Source organism: Phlebotomus papatasi, chromosome 3, assembly GCF_024763615.1.
Source record: "Phlebotomus papatasi isolate M1 chromosome 3, Ppap_2.1, whole genome shotgun sequence".
Taxonomy (NCBI): domain Eukaryota; kingdom Metazoa; phylum Arthropoda; class Insecta; order Diptera; family Psychodidae; genus Phlebotomus; species Phlebotomus papatasi.
Genome location: NC_077224.1, coordinates 12,700,996 through 12,722,359, shown reverse-complemented (window position 1 = coordinate 12,722,359; position 21,364 = coordinate 12,700,996). Strand labels below are relative to the sequence as shown.

General features: G+C 32.5%; 2 protein-coding genes across 2 annotated transcripts in view; one reads left to right on the top strand and one right to left on the bottom strand.

Annotated features, from left to right (window-relative positions):
- LOC129807774 (protein stunted) overlaps nucleotides 1-21,364 on the top strand; it is a 351,397-nt gene that overhangs the window by 46,704 nt on the left and 283,329 nt on the right. The gene's annotated exons all lie outside the window — the stretch shown is intronic.
- Nucleotides 12,015-21,364, bottom strand: part of LOC129807773 (uncharacterized) — a 30,994-nt gene continuing 21,644 nt past the window's right edge. The window contains exons 3-4 of the mRNA XM_055857253.1: nucleotides 12,808-12,969; nucleotides 12,015-12,730 (exon numbers count right to left, since the gene is read on the bottom strand). Of these exons, the coding sequence (XP_055713228.1) occupies nucleotides 12,635-12,730; nucleotides 12,808-12,969 (258 nt within the window). The 3' untranslated portion in view covers nucleotides 12,015-12,634. The remainder of the gene's footprint in view (nucleotides 12,731-12,807; nucleotides 12,970-21,364) is intronic.

The window sequence follows — 21,364 nt, the reverse complement described above, 5'->3', positions numbered from 1 at the left end:
AGCTTTCAGGATTTTTGCTTTTGGGATTTTGACTTTTACGGTTTTGATTTTCGGGATTTTGGCTTTCGGAATTTTTGCTTTTTGGGATTTTGGCATTTGGGATTTTGGTTTTCGGGATCTTGGCTTTTACGGTTTTGATTTTCGGGATTTTGACTTTAAGAATTTTGGATTTTAGCTTTCGAGATTTTTGTTCTTTAGAAATTTCAGTTTTCTGGATTTTGGCTCTTAGGATTTTGGCTTTCGAGATTTTTGTTTTTCGGGATTTTGGCATTTGGAATTTTGGCTTTCGGGATTTTGGTATTTGGGATTTTGGCTTTCGGGATTTTGGCATTTGAGATTTTGGCTTTCGGGATTTTAGCTTTCAGGATTTTTGCTTTTGGGATTTTGACTTTAAGAATTTTGGATTTTAGCTTTCGAGATTTTTGTTCTTTAGAAATTTCAGTTTTCTGGATTTTGGCTCTTAGGATTTTGGCTTTCGAGATTTTTGTTTTTCGGGATTTTGCCATTTGGGATTTTGGCTTTCGGGATTTTGGCTTTTGTGATTTTAGCTTTCGGGATTTTGGCTTTTGGGATTTTGTCTTTTGGGATTTTAACTTTTAGGATTTTAGCTTTCGGGATTTTGGTTTTCGGGATTTTTGGATTTTTCGAAATTTTTGCTCTTTGGGATTTTGGCTTTGGAGATTTTGGTTTCTGGAATTTTGGCTTTCAGGAGTTTTGCTTTTTGGAATTTTGGCATTTGGGATTTTGGCTTTCGATATTTTGGCTTTTGCGATTTTGTCTTTTGGGATTTTAGCTTTCGGGATTTTGGTTTTCAGGATTTTGGATTTTTCGAAATTTTTGCTTTTTGGGATTTTGGCCTTCTGCCGTTTGGGTGGCAACAATCTTAAAGGATCCGTCTGACGAAAGGTAAGAGACCCCAGCACTAAGACTATATTTAGTACCCTGCTTTTGCGCTATTCTAAGTCTTAACGCTAAGATTTGAATGGTAGGTCTTAATTAAAAACTGGATTTTCCACGTACATCAATAGCGGACGAATGAAATTGCAGAAGCTGAGCAACACGGCTGTCAACATTATTCTCTAAGTTCTGATGCTTTATGCTACGAGCGCAAAACAACGTCCTTCACGTATATTTTCTAAGGGGTATTTGCTATTGAAGCTCCTTAAAATTAATGTATGAAAGATATGGGTTAATAAACGCTTTAATTCACGCTTATCTCTTCTGACGAGGACTTTGTTTTTTTTTCTATTTCAACTTTATTATTGTGAAATTTGTAGCGTTTTAGGTTAAAGGGTTATAGCAATTTTACTTTTTAAAATTAAAGACCTTTATCAAAAAGTCTGAATCATACTTTGAATGCAGATTCAAAGATTTAACCAATAAAATTTAATTTAAAAAAAAACAGTTTTGAATCTGATATTCTATTCAAATTAAGATTTACAAAATTCTAAATATTTTATTTTAAAAAATTGAAAAAATATATGAATTTTACTAACTTATTATCAAAAATTAATACATTTTCTTAAAACTTATTTATTTTTTGAGGTATGAGGTAAACAGTTTCAATCGTAGTAGATGAAAATGGCCCAATAATTTCATCAAGGATTTTTGCCAGTGATTGCCGGTAAATGGCGTCACCCTAAGTGAAAAACTTTTTTAAGTCTTGCCCAGAGCTTTCGGTACCAATGAGAAGCTTCCTCTCTGATGGATTTAAATGAACTTTATAACTAATTTCTTAAATAAAAGAAAATGAAATGAATCTAAATTTAAAAATAAAAGACAGCAGTGATAAAATTCATTTAAATCCATCACCGAAGAGGGTCCTCATCAGGACCGAAACCTCTGGGCATAACTTAGAAAAAGTGTCCTTCCTTTTGCTGTAACACCTTGCACTACCGCTTACCGGAGAAGTACATGATAAATAGATTCACTTTTTCATTCAAAATCAAATTAATAAAAATAAAAAGAAAAACATTATTATTATTCTAAGATTTCATTTATAGTGCAATAACTAATTTGGTTGAGAATTAGGAATAGTGATCATACGTTATTAAAATGGCTTTTAGGTCATATGAATACTTCTTAAAAACTAAATATATAGTAAGAGATTAAAAGAATTTATAGGTACGCAATTTATTTGTACAGCTTAGAAAAAGAGCTTCTTATTATTCTGCTTTGAGAATTGGTAACTAACACTAAGACGGCAGTGGATGTAAAACGTACTTTCAATGAATGAATTCTATGGTACACAGAGAAAAATCCGAAAAAGTTAAAATAACATTCCGGAAATGTTTATTTTACCCTGAAGTATTGATCCGAAAACTGTGTAAATATTACCCTTTTAAGGTGTATTATGGGTTAAAGTTACCCTTCTTTAATGTTGATTTTACTCTTAAAAGGTGCAAAAGTAACATTAAAAAATGTTGATATATTTTTACACCCAAAAAGTGTTAAAGTTATAACGAAAAAAAGTAAATCGCAGCCTCTTTTTTTCTCAGTGTAGCATTGATAACAAATAAATCTGTCTACTTATTCATCTTGAGCGAAAATAGTTCAAAGAGTTCTATTTAAGTATTTCTTTCCGATATTTAGCAAAGTTTTCAATAAAGGTTTTAAGCTATCGAACAGAGGTGCTCTTCATTTTTAAATCCGCTACTCTAAAAAATTTCTAAAATATAAATCATATATAAATAAATTTCTAAAATATAAAAAAATCTAAAATATAAAAAAGTAGAAAAGAATTTTAATCTTGTTCAAAGCCGGAATTGCATAATAATAGTAAAATTTACTTGCATTCCGATAGATAAAATCTATCAAAACTGTACATTCTTAGCTCATGATCTCTCACTATGAAAGAATTTATCCCTGATGCATTTTCTACCGCTCTAAAATTCCAATGAATTATGCGATGTCCTCAAACTTTATAAGCTTCTCAATTATTCAATAAAATATCTTTCTAACAAGGAAAACTTCCAAAGAGAATCTATGATCTCTGATTGAAACATATTATTTAGCAAGTATATTTATTGACTAATTGCATAGCATAGAGCATGAAATTGACGATCTGATGCAGTGGGAAAATCAAAAGACGAATCATATTTCAAACCACAGCATGAATTACTTAATTACACAACCCTGGCTTTTGCAGTATTCACAGCAATTTGAATTGCCATTCAATCAAAAATTGAAGTTTTAATGCTTTTGGGTTATAGCGCAATTAATTCCATGCAAAAAAAAGCTTCAGTGAGATTGATGGTCGTTAAGGAAGGTGTATTGAATTTTATTTTAGAAAAATATGCTCAACTAACGTTGGTTTATTTTTTCATTCTATTTTTATGCTTTTCTAAGTACCCCCCAAAGAGTTATAAATCCAGCAGCAAATTTGCTGTACCCAAAAAGGACTTAAATTAAACTTTTTTATATATAAATTCCATGCAAAAGCTCCCAATTTGTACAGTTAAACGTGCATGTTCAGTATTAAATTAAAAATGCAATAAATAAATGAAATTATTGAACAAATTAATTTTCTATTGAACTTCATAATTACTGCGAGAAAAGTTCGTGATTCCAAAAGTTTTTCTCCTGGGCAATTGGTGGAGTCGCCAGGAAGTTTCGGGTGAAAATTACTGAGGAAGGGAACCGTGAGGAAAAGATGGAAAATTTGTTGATTTAATAAAAAGGAAATTATGCTCAAAAGCCCAAAATGCACTTGACAATTTTATTTGTTTTTCAAAAGAGTAAAATTTTGAACTAAAAGGGGTTTATGGCATAAAAGTCATGCAAGAAAATGTCACATGTGCTTTTACCAAAACTTTTCTATGAAAATTTTCAGAGTCAAAACTCACAGAAATTCCCATACCCTCTTAGATACTTAACACTACCTCAAATTGAGGGGCTCCTAAGCTGCATTTGAAACATGTCATTTTTAATGTAAATGTCGCTTAAGCCAATAATTGAAAACAAGAACAACAAAGGATATGCAAATTTTAAAACATTCTGAAATTCAAGGCAAAACACCTTTAGTAACAGGAGCTTTTTCGTTTAGCTTCGTACGGAAAATGATATCCAAGATTTAAGATTTTTTTACTAAATTCCACATAAACCGAATCAATTTATAACACTGTGTCAAAAAATCTCTTACTTGTTAGGTTCAAGTTCCGCCTAACAAAAGTCCTGGACATCCTTGGATTTTCCTCTACAGGAAAATGAAAATTTACTGGCGATTTTTAGGAAGCAGCCTTGGTTTGGTCAGCTTTGCACAACATTTTGCGAACCTATGTAGGCCTCATTTTCCCCGGAAACATTACACAGGACACAAAAGTTTGCAGTTTGCACATCGTTGTTTTGATAGAATTTTAAGCTACTTGCTTTAAAAGTTTGTATTGCCAGACAAACAAAAATTTACGAACAAGTACGAACAAATGACAAAATTTTACGAACTTTTTTTGTGTGTTTACAAACATTTGCGAACAAATGTTTGTAAAAGTACAAAAAATGGTCGTCAAATGATCATTTTACGAACAATATTTTTTTGTGAAAAAAGTACAAACTTTTACGAACTTGTCTGTGGGTTATATGATTCACGAGTATTTCGTAAGTCCTCCACAGGATTTCACAAACATTTACGAATAGTTTTACAAAATATTTTTTTCTATGTATTGTAATCCTAGGATTTTCTCTGACACGTCCAATTAGTCTTACAGAACATCATTTGAACATCACTGATTGTGAAAATTACCAGTGACAAGTTTTGTTGTTAACATTTTGTTAAATGGATGTTGTTCAGCAAACTAGCGAAACTTTTTCTTAAATATGGAATAACATGTTAAACATCTTAAACATGGAATAATATGGAATAACTTAAAAATGGAATAACATGCTTTTTACAAATTCTTAACAAAATTCAGTTGGCTGCCGCCGACTTATCAATTTTGAATTATTAATTTAAATTATCAAATTATTCCGAAACAAATTTAATAGTTATCACTTGCCATGCTCATTCAACTTGAAGATGAAGGAGGATCTCAGTGGCGCAATAGGTAAGACCGTTGGCTCTTGGGCGGTGAGATTTCTGGCTCGATAAAACGTTTTCATATAAGATAAAACGTAATAAAATGCACCGCCTCTGCCTAGAAATCTTTAGGAGGACGGAAGAAGCATTCACTATAGAGATGGCGTTCCTGACCGATCTACGATCAGCAGATTCTTCCAAGACGGGGCACATTGTAATAACAAATAAAGTGTCTCGATTTGATTAATAATTAATAATTTCAGAGTAGTCTGAAAAATAAATGTTGAAATTTTGTCAAATTAACAAGAAAAATTTGTCAAAAGGATGTTCCTACAAACAGAATATAGTTTTGTAAAATCAGTAGTCAATAGATCTGATTATAAATTTGTCGAATGGACGTTTTTGTACAGAAATTATGGGAAAAAGTTTTGTCAAATTTGTAAACAACATCCTTTTGACAAAATTTTAATAAGATCCATTTCTCTGCACAGGAAAAATAATTTATAAAATTGTTCATAAATGTTGTTACGAACAATGTTTCACAAACATTGTTCGTAATATGATCACTTGATTAGCATTCTTTGTAATTTTACAAACATTTGTTCGTAAATGTTCGTAAACACGCAAAAAAAAGTTCGTAAAATTTTGTCATTTCTTCGTACATTTTTGTTTGTCTGGCAAAAATTTACCAACACATGACAAAATGAACAAATGTTTGTAAAAGTACAAAAAATGTTACGAACAATCCAATGTTTGTGAGAAAAGTACAAACTTTTACGTACCTGTTTATGGGTTATACAATTTACGAGCATTTTGTAAGTCCTCAATAGGAATTCACAAGTATTTCAAACAATTTTGCAAAATATTTTTTTCTGTGCGTTTAACAAAATTTATTTTTCAGTGTAGATCAAATCGAAAATAGTTTGAAACTTCATCATTTGCCTTTTGACAAGAATACTTCACAATTTATTATTTGTATTTTATTTATCTACACAACAAACTTCATTTTATACTGTCCAAATTTTTTTTTAAAAATACTACTGCAATATGGTGCAGCAGAAAGCTTTTATGCTCTTTTTTCTAAATCGTATCTTGAACAATTATTTTCACGATTTTAATTATTACAATAACATCCAATTGAGTAAGATATAGCTGACAAAGACTAAAAAATCGAGCAGAACGATTTCGTAATTATTTTTGGGAAAACTTCCGTCATAGTTACCAATTTGTTACTTCAAGAAAATCACGATGAGATTATGTGAGGTATTTTCTGACAGAAATTGTAATGGAAAACTGATGATATTCACCTCTTATATCATTCTTTAAATAACCTAAAATTAACATTAGAATTGCATTATTTATTTTATCTGTTCTTACACTAATTTTGATTACGTAAAAATTACGTTTTTCTGACATTAAATTTTTAATTTAATATGCAAAAGCTTTTTAGTGCCCATCGAGCACAGTTAGCTGAGAGAGGCAGGATTTTTAGTAGATTTTTGCTGAGTCGATTAGCAAAAATATGCTGACCGGTCAGCAGTTCTCGAACAAAAGGTTCTAACCAAACATATGGAAATGGCACTGCCCTCGAGTATCGTTTTAATGTTAGCATAATTCAGCTGAAAAGACATGTTTTCACTCAATGGGTCAAGTGGTAGAGCACTCACTCTATGATGCAAGTGTTCCGGGTTCGAATCTCCTTTAGGTCACCAGGAATTTTTCTGGCGTTAAAGGTGTTCGGATTGCATCCAATGAGCTGCACTGGAAAAAATAATAATGGATGTCCCGAACTCCCCTTGTGGGAAGGTCTAGCTCCTCTATGGAACGTTGTGTCACCATTATTATTATTATATTATATAATTCAGCTGAAAAGACATATGTTTTCAGTTAAATTAAAATCGTTTAGCTTTCGACGCTCGCCGAATGATAAAAACAATGACATGTTTATTCAATTTTAAGATAATATAACCTTTATCATGAAAAATGAAAATAGTTTCAATCGTTTTAAAACAAATTACGTCTTTTATATGACAATTCAGTAAATTCATGGGAAATGAATAACGAAAATCTCTCAATCGTAAAAAAAGATTACATCGAAAGCTTGAAAAGTTCAATAGATTTTATGAAAATGCTTTCATGATAAAATTTTGATTCTCAGAAAATTATTAGAAGTCAGGTGTATAATATTCCAATTTGTATGCCCTTTATTCGCTTTTGCATTCGAAGAAAAATGTCTTATAAGAGAAATAAAACTGTAAAATTATGGATGAAAAATGATTGTTAAATTTCATTGAAACAGATGCCAAAAATATTGTTTGAGCATTGAGTGCTTTTGCTCATACTGAAAGCTCGTTCTATAGAAGTTCTAAAATGAAAGTTTTGCTTCTAGGATTCTCGTCGCATTTCTAATTTCACCACAACCATTCAGCACAAGTTTCTCCAGAGATTTTTTCCCCATCACACCCCCAAATAATTTCCCCGAGAGAGAGAGAAAGATTGTGTCTCGAAGCAAGTCTCAGAGGAACTATCGTCTTGGCTTATATTGACTTTTATTGTGGAGCTGGTGACCCAAGTTCTCATCCATTTCTTGCCCTGGTGAAGTGATGAAGAGCTGGTGCAATAGGCCAATCGTGTCCCCAAGGAGACGATGCCATTGTACCAAGGGGCGGAGGGGAGGGTGGGTGAATGTCGAATAATCAAAACATACGAGTATGAAAAGGAATTTCAAAAATTCCCTCAGATGGGCGGAATAAAGTTGGAAGAAAAATGTGTGAAAGTGGGTGAGACATTTGGTCATGATTTCTTATTTGGCTCAGTTGGGGTTGGAGAATGAAGCGAGGGATTTTCATTATGGCACTGTCTGCCAACCATTGTCCACTGGGATGCTCGATCCACAGGAATTCTCTCCCAAAACCACATCCTGGGATACACTCGGAGAAAGGATTATATTGAAATTATACAATACAGTAATAAATTTTACCCCCTGCTTAGATAATTCACCTTAACACTGTTATAATCCCCCATGTGTGTCTAGGATAAAATAGAAAATCAAGCAGACTATCTATTTCACTTTGATATGATGTAAAGTTATGAAGGAAATAAAATAGGTTACCTATCATGTGTACTAAACCCGTTTTACTACAGGGGTTAGAATATTTTTTAATGATTGTAAAACAAATCTTTAGTTTATGCAGAAAAATAAACCTTAGTTCTAAAAATAAAATTTTAAAAGTATTATTCACTGACATAAGATTTCCCAAAATTATTTTTGGAAAACTTTTTATTTTCTATCTACATTAGTTTCACAAAAAGGCAAAATTAGACTTTCTGAAAATATTTCGATTGTAAAGCGGTCTAAAAACTAAAGGTTTAGCTAATTTCCCGAAGGTATCATAATCCAAAATTGCAGCCAATTCTTCTAGATTTTCAAAATCTAATGGAATATTTGTGCTTAACAATCCAACCTTGAGTCAAAGTTTTTCAATAAATCTTGACTGATAAGAAATTAGAGGGGTTAAGCCATATGGCTAAGGCCGGTTTTAGACTAGAGGTTTAGCCCAGTTCCCGAATGTCTCAAAATCTTAAATAGCGAGCAATTTTATTGCCTTTTGAGAGCCTAATAGATCATTTGTCCTTAATAATCCAATCCTAAGTTAAATTTTTCCAAAAAATCGTAATTGATAAAAAAAATTAGAGTAGTTAAGCCATATAGCTAAACCTTAAGTCTGAAGCCCGTATAAGTCTTAGGTTTGAAGCCTGTATAAAATGGTCTTCAGACTAGAGGCTTGGCCCAGTTCCCAAAAATCTCAAAATCCTGGATAGCGAGCAATTTTATTGCTTTTTGAGAATCTATAGGTCTATTATCTTCAATAATCCAATCCTAAATTAAATTTTTGCAAAAAATCGTGATTGATAAGAATTTAGAGCAGTTAAGCATTATAGCTAATACGGGCTTCAGACCTAAGGCTAAGCCATCTGGCTTAACTCCTCTAAGTCCTTATCAGGCATGATTTTTTAGGGAATTGTTATTTAGGATTAAATATTAAGGGAAAAAGATCCATTAGATTTTGAAAAATCAATAAAATTACTTTTTATTTAGATTTTTGAGACCTTCGGGAACTGGGATAAACCTCCAATCTGAAGCTGGCATAATTCCTAAGTCTGAAGCTCGCATAAAGCTTTGAAAAGGGGTAAAACTCAATATGAGATTTGCATTTCGAAAGAGATATTTCGAATCAAAATATTGATGACTTTGTTATGAGCCTTAGAATAATAAAATTTAAAAAAAAAATCTTCAATTTTAAGATGAAAAGGGTAATAATTTTTTAAAGTTAAGTATTTTTTATCAAAACTAAATTTTTCGACCCCAGGTAAAACAAAATTTGCTCTATTTAAGAGGAATAAACTGGAATGAACACTGAACTTCAGATAAGTAAAATGACTCTATAGCTTCTTTATAGATCAAATAAAACTTTTTTTTAATAAATAAATTTTACAATTATCTTGAATCTTTCAAAAAAGCTTGAAAACTTTATATTAATCTTATAATTGAATTGAATTTGTTGTTGAGTTTGTTTCTGTCTTCTATTTTTGTCTTCAGCGTCTAGAACCAGGAATAGAATTAGGTCAGACCAAAAGTCAGTTTCATTTTCGATGTAATAAAACTCCTTTTTCAGTTAATAAATTTGACTTTAAAACATTTTGGGCATTTGGTTTTTGGATTTATAAGCGAATAAGGATTAGGCTTTTGCATAAAATTTCTCTCTTTCCTTCACTTTCATGCATTTTTTCTTAAAGTTTTTTGCTACTAATCCACAATTTACGGATTAATTTTGACAAGGAATATCTTTTTGCATAGTGCCGGCCAAAATACTGAAATCCAAAATACCGAAGTCCAAAATCCCGAAGTCCAAAATCCCGAAAGCCAAAATCCCGAAAGCTAAAATCCCGAAAGTAAAAATCCTGAAAGTCAAAATCACGAAAGCCAAAATTCCGAATTTTGGCTTTCGATTTTAGGGTGTTTCGGTATTAATTCTATACCATTTCTGTTTTGATTTTAAGGTGTTTCAGGATTGATTCCATTCTATTTTGGTAATGGATTGAGGATATTTTGGTTATGATTCTTCCTAATTACGGTATTGAATTTAGTGTGGCTCGGTATTGATTTTATCAAACTGAGGTATAGATTCTACAATATTATGGTATCGGTTCTATCTTATTAAGGTATTCATCCTTTCCTATCGGTACAATCAATACCGCAATGAGATAGAATCAACATCGGAGCATCCTAAAATCGATACCAGAACGAGATATTAAAAATACTGTATTTTCTTAAAATTAATACCAAAATGGGATAGAATCAATACCGATACACTGCAAAATCAATACTCAAATGGGATAGTATCAATCTATCAATACCGAAACACCCTAAAGATCAATACCAAAATAGGATAAAATTAATATAGATATATCCTAAAATAAATATCAAAATGGGATAGAATCAATACCGAAATACCCTAAAAATCAATACCATAATGGGATAAAATCAATTAAGAGGAAACAAGAGCGTTTCCTCTTAAAAAATAAATTTTACAAATTTGTTACCAAAATGTACTAAATTAATCCCATTATTTCTTGATTCAGTTCAAGAAATCAAAATCAATCCAAATTGTTTCAAGAAAATTTGGTATAATTTTTTTTTTATTAAAATAGTGGTGTTAAAATAAATACCACGAATATTGAATTTGGAAACTTCAAAATTGTTCTCTGTGTAGCCGTAAATCAATCATTTAACCCTGTAAGGACGATTGGGTCACTCGTAACCCATAGAGAAAATTAGTTTTTTTTTTAACTACAGAAGCATAGAAAAAAATAGCCATTATGAAGCTTGGGACCGTGCAAAGCATGGGCACTTTCCTTTAAGTTGTAATCATTTTAACAATACGGGTTCGAGATCTTGGGGTATGGAAGTTTATGAGATTATTTTCCAGGCCAAAAGAAAGTTCTTTTTTTCTAATGTTTGTACGTAATCGTGAAGTATAAGGTAATAGGAATCTAGGATATTTTTTGGAAAACTCCAACTATTTGCTATATAGTAAATAATTAAGCTCAAAAGTGACGAATTTTCCAATGACCGCACTGATAAATGATTTTTTATTATTTTTTTTTTATATTTCCAATTTTTTTAAGCAAAACCCTCTTGGGAATAGAAGGTACACTACTCATACATAATATTTTTTATTAGAGTAAAAATTATCATTCATTGGTATTGGTATTGGAAAACTCCTCAGATGATAGATGTATTTTTCAGCAAATACAGTAGAGTCTCCTAAATTCGAACGCTCGGGGGGTATTTTTGACATTTCTCACCTCCCAAATTCGAAAGATTTTTTCAAAACCATCGAAATTTATGTGAGATTAAATTGTACTTTGAATTAAATTCCCGTACTTTCTCACGAGTTTTAGTGGTAACATACTTCCTTTTCATTTTACACGATAGTATGCAAACATTCAGGAAGAAGTACATAAATATGATTTTCAATAATCCAAAATACAAATTTTTTAACATAACCCCACAATTGACATTTTGAATCCAACGTCGTTCGAATTAGAGAGATTCAGATTTAAGAGATTCTGCTCTATACATAGGGTTTGAATTTAAGCATAACTCCTGACCAATGAATTTTTCTGAGTGTACTGGTAAGAGACACAGGAAATCTCATAGAAGATGCTTAGAATGGTAGGTCTGGGCGTAAATCAAATGAGAAAAGCACTTTTTTCCCAACTCAAACAATTTCGCCGTTTATCTCAGTGGTACACTATCTTTGTGTCCACCTCTGCAATCTCCAAACATTGAAATTGCGTTAGAACAGCAACAAAAGGTCAATCCATGCTGTTCTTCCCTGGCGCATCTCCCTGGATATACGGCGAGACATTTAATGAATTTCCCAAGCACCAAGCCAGAGTCTCAAGTCATTGAGACAAATCCAAGAAAAAGAACACATTTAATTGTTAAATTGAAACTTTATTTACACCTGGTTCTCTGGCTCAAAAAAAGGGCCGTCCATTGGAGAGTTCTATGTCCCCAAAGGAGATTGAAAGCTTTCTATTTTGTGAATCTTGAAGCCGAAAATTGAGGTGTTTATTGTAGGAATATTTCATGAGGTAAAATGTTCAAAATTTAATCCTACAAGCGCAGTTCAACAGCAACAAAATGTTATTTGCTTTTAATTAATATTGAGCCTTTTATCACAGTGAAATTACAACCGCATAGTGTGTACAGTGTGTGGCATTTTCGCTTATTAACCCTAAACATTACAATTACAGAATATCCCCCTATCAAAAAAAAATGTTTCCTATATACAATTTACGCTGCTTTTCGCAAATTATTGCAACATGAGATGCTGCAACAAAGCTCATTTAGCATATTGGGCAATTGTGCTGGCATTTCACCAGATCACTGACTATCAATTAAATTGGTTAATCGAAAATCATCTGTAAATTCTGGGTTCAATTTGGAGAGGTGTTTTGCTGGTGTGGGTGATTGGAGCCGGGGGGCTGGGGGAGGTATTCATATATAATAAATTAATTTATGTAATACTAAACACAAACTAATAAATATGGCTAATTTAGCGAGTTATCCGACGGGAGGTTGTACACAAACGGAGCCAGGGAATTTCCCAGTTGAACTTTGTACTCCTGAAATGCTCGTTTTGATTGCTGCAATAGATATACAATTTCCAATTTAATTGGTTTAATTTATTCCAGTATATTGTATAGTATAATATTTTCCTTACCGCATCAGCCTCCAGCTTCTCAAGTTGATACACCCGTTGCAAACCCCGGAAATTTCGACCAAGAATCCTTCCAAATTCTCTTCGTGATAGACGCATTCTTTCAGTTGTTGTAGTTGTTGTTGCGTTCGGTTCACTAGTTGTTTGCTCAACAGCAAGAATTGGCTAAAGAATTAGAGAGAAAATATTTGTAGGAAAATTTTAAATGTCAGAGAAAGTCTAGATAGTAGATAGATAGATAGTAGATAGAAAGTATTTAACTCGCAGACCATTAAAAGATTTTGAAATAATCTCTTCTATTGATGCGGTCGTAATCGTCGCGTTGGTTGGATCAGCAACTGTACTAACTGCATTTACTTTGTGTCTGCATTCGATGTAAGTGATGTATCGCCACGACGCGTTTGGAGAGAATGCAGACTAGACACAAAGTAAATGCACTTAGCACAGTTGCTGATCCACCAGTCGCCGCGACGATATGTAGGCTTTAGTTACAAAGCTTAACTTCTATATTGTCAAAATATTATGCTTTTAATAATATGAGTGCTATTGAGAAAAATTCTCTTTAAAGCACAAAGGATTTGTAAGTAGTTTAAGATAGGGTTAGAGTCCACCGCCGTCTTATCGCTGGTATGTGTGCCAAATCTCGGCATAGTTGCATGCAAGCGCTAAAGTCTCAAGTTTGAAATGTAATATTTTTAATACAAATTGATTTTTTTGTTACTTTTTTACAAGGAGTGTTGCATGGAACCTTGTAGACAGTTTATCGTCTTTATTTTCTCTAAAATCATTCTTTATATATTTTAAAATGAATAAAAATTTAGAAATAATATTGGTGGCCTATTCCGGTCATCTTCATTCTCATAGTTTCTTGTCCTTCTGGAATTCTTCCAATGACTATTTCAGATTATCTTGCTCGTCGAAGCGATATTTTTTAAATTATTTTTTTGCATTGTATAATATCTAGAGTATGTAAAAACTAAAAATTCATGGAAATTTGAAGAACAAAAAATGTGGCCGGTCTTGCAAGCTGGCCGGAATTTGGTACACTTACCCTAAATCTTCAATCTAAAAAACGTCTTATCCAGGATTCATACTAGAGGTTTAACCACATTTAAGAAATTTTCCCAATTTTTAATAGCGAAATGGATTACTATAGCCCTTAGTATACTAAACCACAATTTCCCTAAAAATCGTCCCTTATAAGGGTTTCAGATTTATGGATTAGACGTAGGGCATAACTTTTCTAATTTCTCTTATACCGGCTTCAGACTTAAGGCTGAGCCATATGGCTCAACCGGTCGCACCCAAAATCCCGAAAGCCAAAATCCCGATCGACAAAATCCCGAAAAGGCCAACATCCCGAAAGCCAAAATTCCGAATGTTTAAAATCTTGAAAGGGATGAAATTATATGGAAGAAAATGTTTAGAATAATTTTCCAAGTTACAAGATTTCCCTTTGCCTCCAAAAAGCGCGGGTACAATCGTAGGAGTAGATATAACACTTTTAAGAATTCGGGATTTTGGACCATTCAGGATTTTAGCTTTCGGAATTTTGACCGGGACCATGGACTTAACGTCTAGTCTGAAGCCCGCTTTAGTCAAGATTTATTTGTTGAAGAAGTTTGATTAAAAATTAGGTTTTTAAAGCAATTGACCTATTAGGTTCTGTAACCAAGCAAAATTGATTGCTGTTTAAGATTTTATTTGAGATATTCGAGAATTACTAGTCTGAAGACCGCTTTATAAAAAATCAGAGGAGTTTAACCACACTGTTCTCCCATAGGGGGAAGTGGGGCAACTTTGAAAGTGGGGTATCTTTGAAATTGGGATTTTTCACCTATTTTTAAATAAAATTGAGCCTTATCGTGATATAATTTAGCTTCTCAATCTGTTTGTGTACCAAAATTATATCTCGATTAGGCTCAGTTTTATTTAAAGATAGATAAAAAAAAAATCCAAATTTCAAAAGTGTCCCACTTTCAAAGGTGCCCCACCTCCCCCTAAGCCTCAAACAGACGTAGGGGGAAGTGGGGCACCTTTGAATTGGGGCAGCTTTGAAATTGGGCTTTTTTCTCCTATTTTTAAATGAAACTGGACATTATTATGATATAATTTAGCTCAACAAACCAATTGCGAAGCTAAATACATCATGATAAGCCTGAATTTCATTTGAAAATAGGAGAAAAAAGCTCAATTTCAAAGCTGCCCCAATTCAAAGGTGCCCACTTCCCCCTAGTCTCATCGTCGAGAATATTTAGGTCATAAATTGCAGGCTAAAGGATGCAGTCCAAACTATCTTATTTGCTGGATATACGACAAAAGTCAATTATTCACAAGAATCGCCGAAACTGTCTAATACGGGCTTCAGACCTAAGGCTTAGACATACGGCTTAACTGCTCTAATTGCTCATCAATCACGATTGTTTCGAAAAATTTATAAGTTAGGATTAGATTATTATTATTGGTAAGTACCCTATTTTGTTCTCAAAAGCAATAAATTTGCTCGCTATTTACGATTTTGAGACTTTCGGGAACTAGGCTAAAGGTTTGGTTTGAAGACCGCTTAAGTCTTGAGATGATTATGTGCTGGACATACCTCCTACTCAATCTGACAGAAAGCTTAACAAAAATTGCTCTCTCTCTCAAAAAAATATTAGGAATATCTAGAAGGGCTTGGCTAATTTTTATTAAATTTGGTTGCATCAAAAAGATTCAAATATTCTGAATTAGAAATTTGAGAACAGTTTCTAGCGCTACACACGGGGGAAAGCAATGCCATCATGCGGGAGAAAAGGTTGTCAATGTCAGTTTTCAGATTCCTACAACTCGTTTGTTTTCCTTTAGCAGTAAAAATCAAGATAAAAATAGTGAAAACTTGTAAAAATTATTAACCCTCTAACGGTGTTTTCTTTAATATGCGAAAAAAGTTCTAAAACAATGTTTTCTAGGATAATTATGGTCCAATAAAGTCGGAAAAACCATCCATTCTTCATTGTCTCTTTTAGTTTGGTCGTTAGGTGAGAAAATATAAAAAAAACTTCTGAAACTCTTTGCTTCTAAAATTCACATTTTTAGTTTTTTCAAATTTTTTAAATAAAATATACAAAGTAGAATGACATATAAAATTTCAGTAAAAAATAAATTTATTTTAGTCAGATAACTTTAAATCGGTATTTTTATGGAAATCGGAAATGAGTTTTATTGCACAAATATTTTTTGTTGCTTTTTCTCTGACCTGTCACACAAAACTGGGAATAGCAACAAAACGAAGAGTCAAAATGAGTTCAAACTTTCAAAAGATGTTTATAAGACTATTACCGAGGACACTATAGCACTTTTAAATGAATAAAACCTTTATTGTCGCTGTAAATGTTATTTTTGTGAAGACCGTCTGGAGGAGGTCTTACCCGTTAGAGAGTTAAAAATTTTCCAGATTATACTGCATTTAAATTTTTCTAAAGAATAACAAAGTATAAAATCGAATGCCAGTGAAATATAATACTTGAAATCAACTGAAGCACAACTTTACGTATTGTACTCACGGTTACAATAGAAAAAAGAAAATTTCTAGGAACTTTTTTTTTAAATTCAAGTAGAATTTTTTTTTTAATTTTCAATAAATAAGAGAAATTGGATCAAAATTCAGATCGAAAATTTCAAAAGTCAATATTTTCTAAAATCGAAGAGAGTAAAGGCTTTAAATTTTTACCCTAGATAACTTTTATGAACCTTCTTAAATGAGCAAAGTTAGAAGTCATTAGAAGAAGGAATATAGAAAATAAAAAATGTTTAAATTTTGTACTCTACACTCTACATATTTTTAGAATACTATCCTTAAAGAAAATGTCAATACTAATTAATAAAGAACAGTGGGAGATGGAGCCACATTAAAAATCAATTTTTTCGCATTTTTAAAAAGGAAGCTGGACCTATCCATAATTAAATTTAAATTCACAATTATTTTATATATTTTAATTATATTAAATTAAAGCCCAATTTTCTTTTGAAATATATATTTAAAAAATAGCGTTTTCAATGTAGCCCGACTTCCCTCCTGACCTTATTATAAATCAATTAAGGTTCCTCGTGAAAAAATAAAATATTATTTTTACAAATTTTCCCGCAGTCTCCCATCACTCAAAAAAATATTTTCAAACATTCTGATAATATTTTAAATAAACTTATTTTCAAATAGTTTAGGTAACATTAGGGGAGACTGGGGCAAAAAGTCACAAATCGAAAATTTTAAAATTCAATATATGCCAAGATAAATAAGATAGCGGTTTAAATTTTTTCCATAGATAGCCTCCATAGGTCTTCTTCAATGTCGTAAGTTTCTTAGAATTCGAACAAGGAATTTAGAAAATAAAAAAAATATCGAAATTTTTAGCCCTATTTTTGAAATATTTCCCGTGCAGAAGATACCAATTATTAGCTACTTATATTAAATTTGATACACTGGATTTCCCAAATTATCTGGATATTCTTTGAATACGAATCCGCTATCTATTTTAGAATTTTACAAAGATTCTTTTCTCCAGAAATCCTTTTATTAAAAACGACCACTTGGGGTAAAAAGTAACAAAAGCTATGGAGTAAAAAGTAACAAGAACCGAAATAATTTCTGATGTCCCACGGCAAAAAGAAACGTCAATGCTATGTGTCGCCGCTTGTTGTTTGCATTGGTCAAACAATTTGCAGTCTTTTGTGTGTTTTTTGTAAAATAGCTTAAAATGCGCTTTTCACGCTCAGATAGAGAAAACGGTGTTTTACAAAGGTGTAGTAGAATAAATTTCCTATGAAAATATGTAACCTAACACGAAGTTGTAGAGCGGTAAATTTCCTATAAAATTGTGCTAATTAGAAATTTTGAAGGTGCTAGGGTAGCTTGTAAAAAAAATAAAATATCCGTTTTGTGACTTTTTGCCCCAGTCTCTCCTAATTATATCTTTATAATTTATATGTCAGCCGTGAGTCTCATTAAATGGTATGTTACATTCAAAATTCATTATATAGATTAGACTGGCGCTAACATAAAATTTCAATAAAATTAAGAGAAAAAAAACAGAATTGATTAAAAAGAATATTAAATAAAAGTTTTTGTCTTCGATTTTTTGACAAATAAATTTGCATTTCTTGCCAATAAATTTTTCAAAATTGATCAAAAATTTCTTTAAGTCTTGCCTTAGTTATAAAGATGATTCATAACTTCATAATTTATATTCTGCTATGAATATAAAATTAATTTCAGCTGTAAATTGTTGTTTTTTTTTAATCGTTTGATGTTTTGATATCTTATGTAAACTACATATAAAATACTGATTGTGACAAAAAGACTTAAACGAAATTTTAACAGTCGGCTTCGTGTGATCTTTAAATTCGATTGTAGCCATTCTAGCACACCTAATGATGAGGTTTCAAACAGCTTATGTTCTAATGATTTTAATATTTAATTGTATAGCCTTAATAATCTTTTAATTTTCAATGAAATAAATATGGGTTTGAAGTTTCAGATGACAAATTATACATATATTACAGTTCAAAAAAATGTAGGGGAAAGTGGCCTGCCCATGGGCGTACCCAGCAAGCGTCAAAAAAATTCAAAAACAAGCGAAAAGTAAAAAAAATATACTTATTCAGCAAAAAATTTAGTTTGACCAGTAAAAAAATCCAAATCTTTCCAAAAATGGGCCTAATTTTTCAATTCATAAAGATCGAAAATTTCATGAAAATTCTATTGCTTTTAAAGTTATAAATTTAGTCACTTCTCAAATTTGATGTTTTACTGCTCATTTGTAGAGGGTCAATACAAAAATGAACTTATAAAAACTCAAAAACTATTAAAAGCCCAATGGCCTCATATTAAAATTTTAATGTGCAAGTGTGATAACACAGTAATAGGAAATAATTTGTTTTTTTTTTGACGTTAGATTAATCCACACTGAGTCATCGTGACTTCCAAAAGTTTTTTTTTTTTTCAAAAGGACGTTTCCAAAAATTAGGTGCCAAGTTCCAAGGAGTAAAGGTTAAATAAAAATTTAAAAGAAATGCAGTTCAAATGTTTTATTTATACATACTTAAGGGCTTTAATTGAAATAATTTAATTACGTTGACAAAAATGAAAAAAACGTGCTGTTATTAGGCTGCGTGATCCATGTAACCCTTTAAGGGGTTACGTAGGTGAAACTGACCAAAAAAAGCACATTTTCTCTAATGTTTTTACAACATAATAGAAAGTTTATTTAATTCAAGCTCTTAGGCATACAGAAGCACAACATTTAAAGTATATTTTCTGAAATTTTCTTTTAAAAATTCAGCTGTAGGGATCTGATTTTCGGAATACGGAGACCTTTTTGAAAAAAAATTACTTTACGATGGACAACATTTCTTGACATAAATTCATCCGAAATTTAAAAACCAAATATTTCCTGTTAGGTAATGAGTCGAACCAGTCCTTGACCATCAGCATCATTGTCATTTTCAACAGCATATCCCTATTGCAGTTGCGTCCTTGAACGAATGGCATTTTTGAAGTATTAGGTGAGATTCTTAACAATCTCACCTACTATAATCCTAACAAAATTTCATGTCGTCCGATCGACCTCAAATTTGGCCAAAATGTGTTTCAGCACTTCCTGATCACGAATATATATGTGGGTAATTTACGTTCCCGGCCGGCCGGCCGGCCGGCCGGCCGCTCTTTGGAGCTTAATAGCTCCTAAACTAAAAAAGATATCGACTTGCGGTTTTCGGCAAAGGTTATATATCGGGTGAAAATTGCAACTTGGTGCATAGACCCCCCACCCCCCACCCCTCCTTCCGCCATTTTGAAGACCCCCCTTTTTTTGTTTTCTCAATAGCTCCGCCCCTATGGCATTCAGCGGACTCAAATTTTAGTATGTTATAGCTGGGCCTTAGAGCTTTCCATCAATACCAAACTTAAGGTCCCCCGACCCCCCTGACCCGAGCTATAAGGGTCCAATAAAAATTTCTTAAAATGGCCATAACTCCGGTTCTAATTGTCAGAATTTAAAGAGTGAGGGCTTTTTGGAAAGCTCTCGTGAAATGCGACTTCCCCTTCTAACATCGCAAGTTCATAAAACCACCGCTAGGGGCGCTATTATTAAAAAGAAATTTTTTAAATCTTAAAAGTTAAATAACTCAAAAATTCCTTATGCAATCGGGCTGAAATTTTAGTATGTTGTAGCCGTTGATTATACCTATCAAACAAAAAAAACCTTAAGTCGATCCATAACCCCTGACCCGAGCTATAAGGGGTCAAAGTTCGAACATTGACCGGCCTCTATCTCCGGTTCTAATTAACATAGCGACCTAAATTTTACCTTTTTGGTTTCGTCTCGATGAGCACTTTCAGATGGAAGTTCAAAAAGTCACCACAGGTGGCGCTGTGATAGCGTCAAAATTCATCGAAATTCAAAGTCACTTTTCTCAAAAACGGCATTGTGCAAGTTAATGAAATTTTAGTATGTTATAGTCCAGTCTAGGACGTTTCCAAAATGGTGCGTATGCGTGCTGTGGTTTCAATAGAACCGGAGATATGAGGGGTCAAAGTTCACGAAATTCAAAAAATCATATCTCCGGTTCTATGTGACCGATTTTGATGAATGAGGGCTTAAACGAAAGATCTCACCAAATGCTACAACTTTCTAGAATGTTTGAACTTCGTGGGACCAACACCAGGGGCGCCACAGTCGAAAAACCCATTTCAATATCACATAACCTCAATTATCTCGACTGTCGCTGAACCGATTTTGATGATTACTTCAACATAATTGTAGAGCACATTTGTCTCTACATTTCGTCCATACATCATTTTCCGCTCAGACTACGCTATCACTCCGATTTTGCCGTTAAGGTGTGAAAAAATTGATTTTTCCCATAATAACGCTTTGAAATCACTCAGATGCCAATTTGACTGCCTCTACTCCACCAAGACACTTAAAATAGGGGTTTAAATGGAAAGTCCCGCAAAATACAACAATTCTTTGATTTAGTTGAAGTTCAACAAATGAACACTTGGGGCACTCTGGATGAAAAAAACGAGTTAAGAAACAAAAAACCTCGCTTATCTTGGCTTCTGAGTAATCGATGAGTTCAAGTTCTACGGCAAAATTATAGAGAACATTCTGGTCTACATTTCACCCATATAACACTTTTCTGTCAGTTCATCCAAATCCTTGATATTTTGGTTTAAATACAAAATTTGTATAATTTCACGAATTTGATTCAACATAACTGAATGGCGTCTCCCTACTTCAGCATCAAATCGAATTTGCATGCACTCCGAGTTAGCTCACGTTAAGAATCTCACCTACATAAGCCGGTTAGGATTATCTGTCCCTTTTACACCATGTTTCGTTTTATAGAATAAGTTATGATCAAGTAAACATAAAATCCTTCGTTCGAGGACTATTAGGTGAGATTCTTAATAATCTCACCTACTATAATCCTAACAAAATTTCATGTCGTCCGATCGACCTCAAACTTGGCCAAAATGTGTTTCAGCACTTCCTGATCACGAATATATATGTGGCTAATT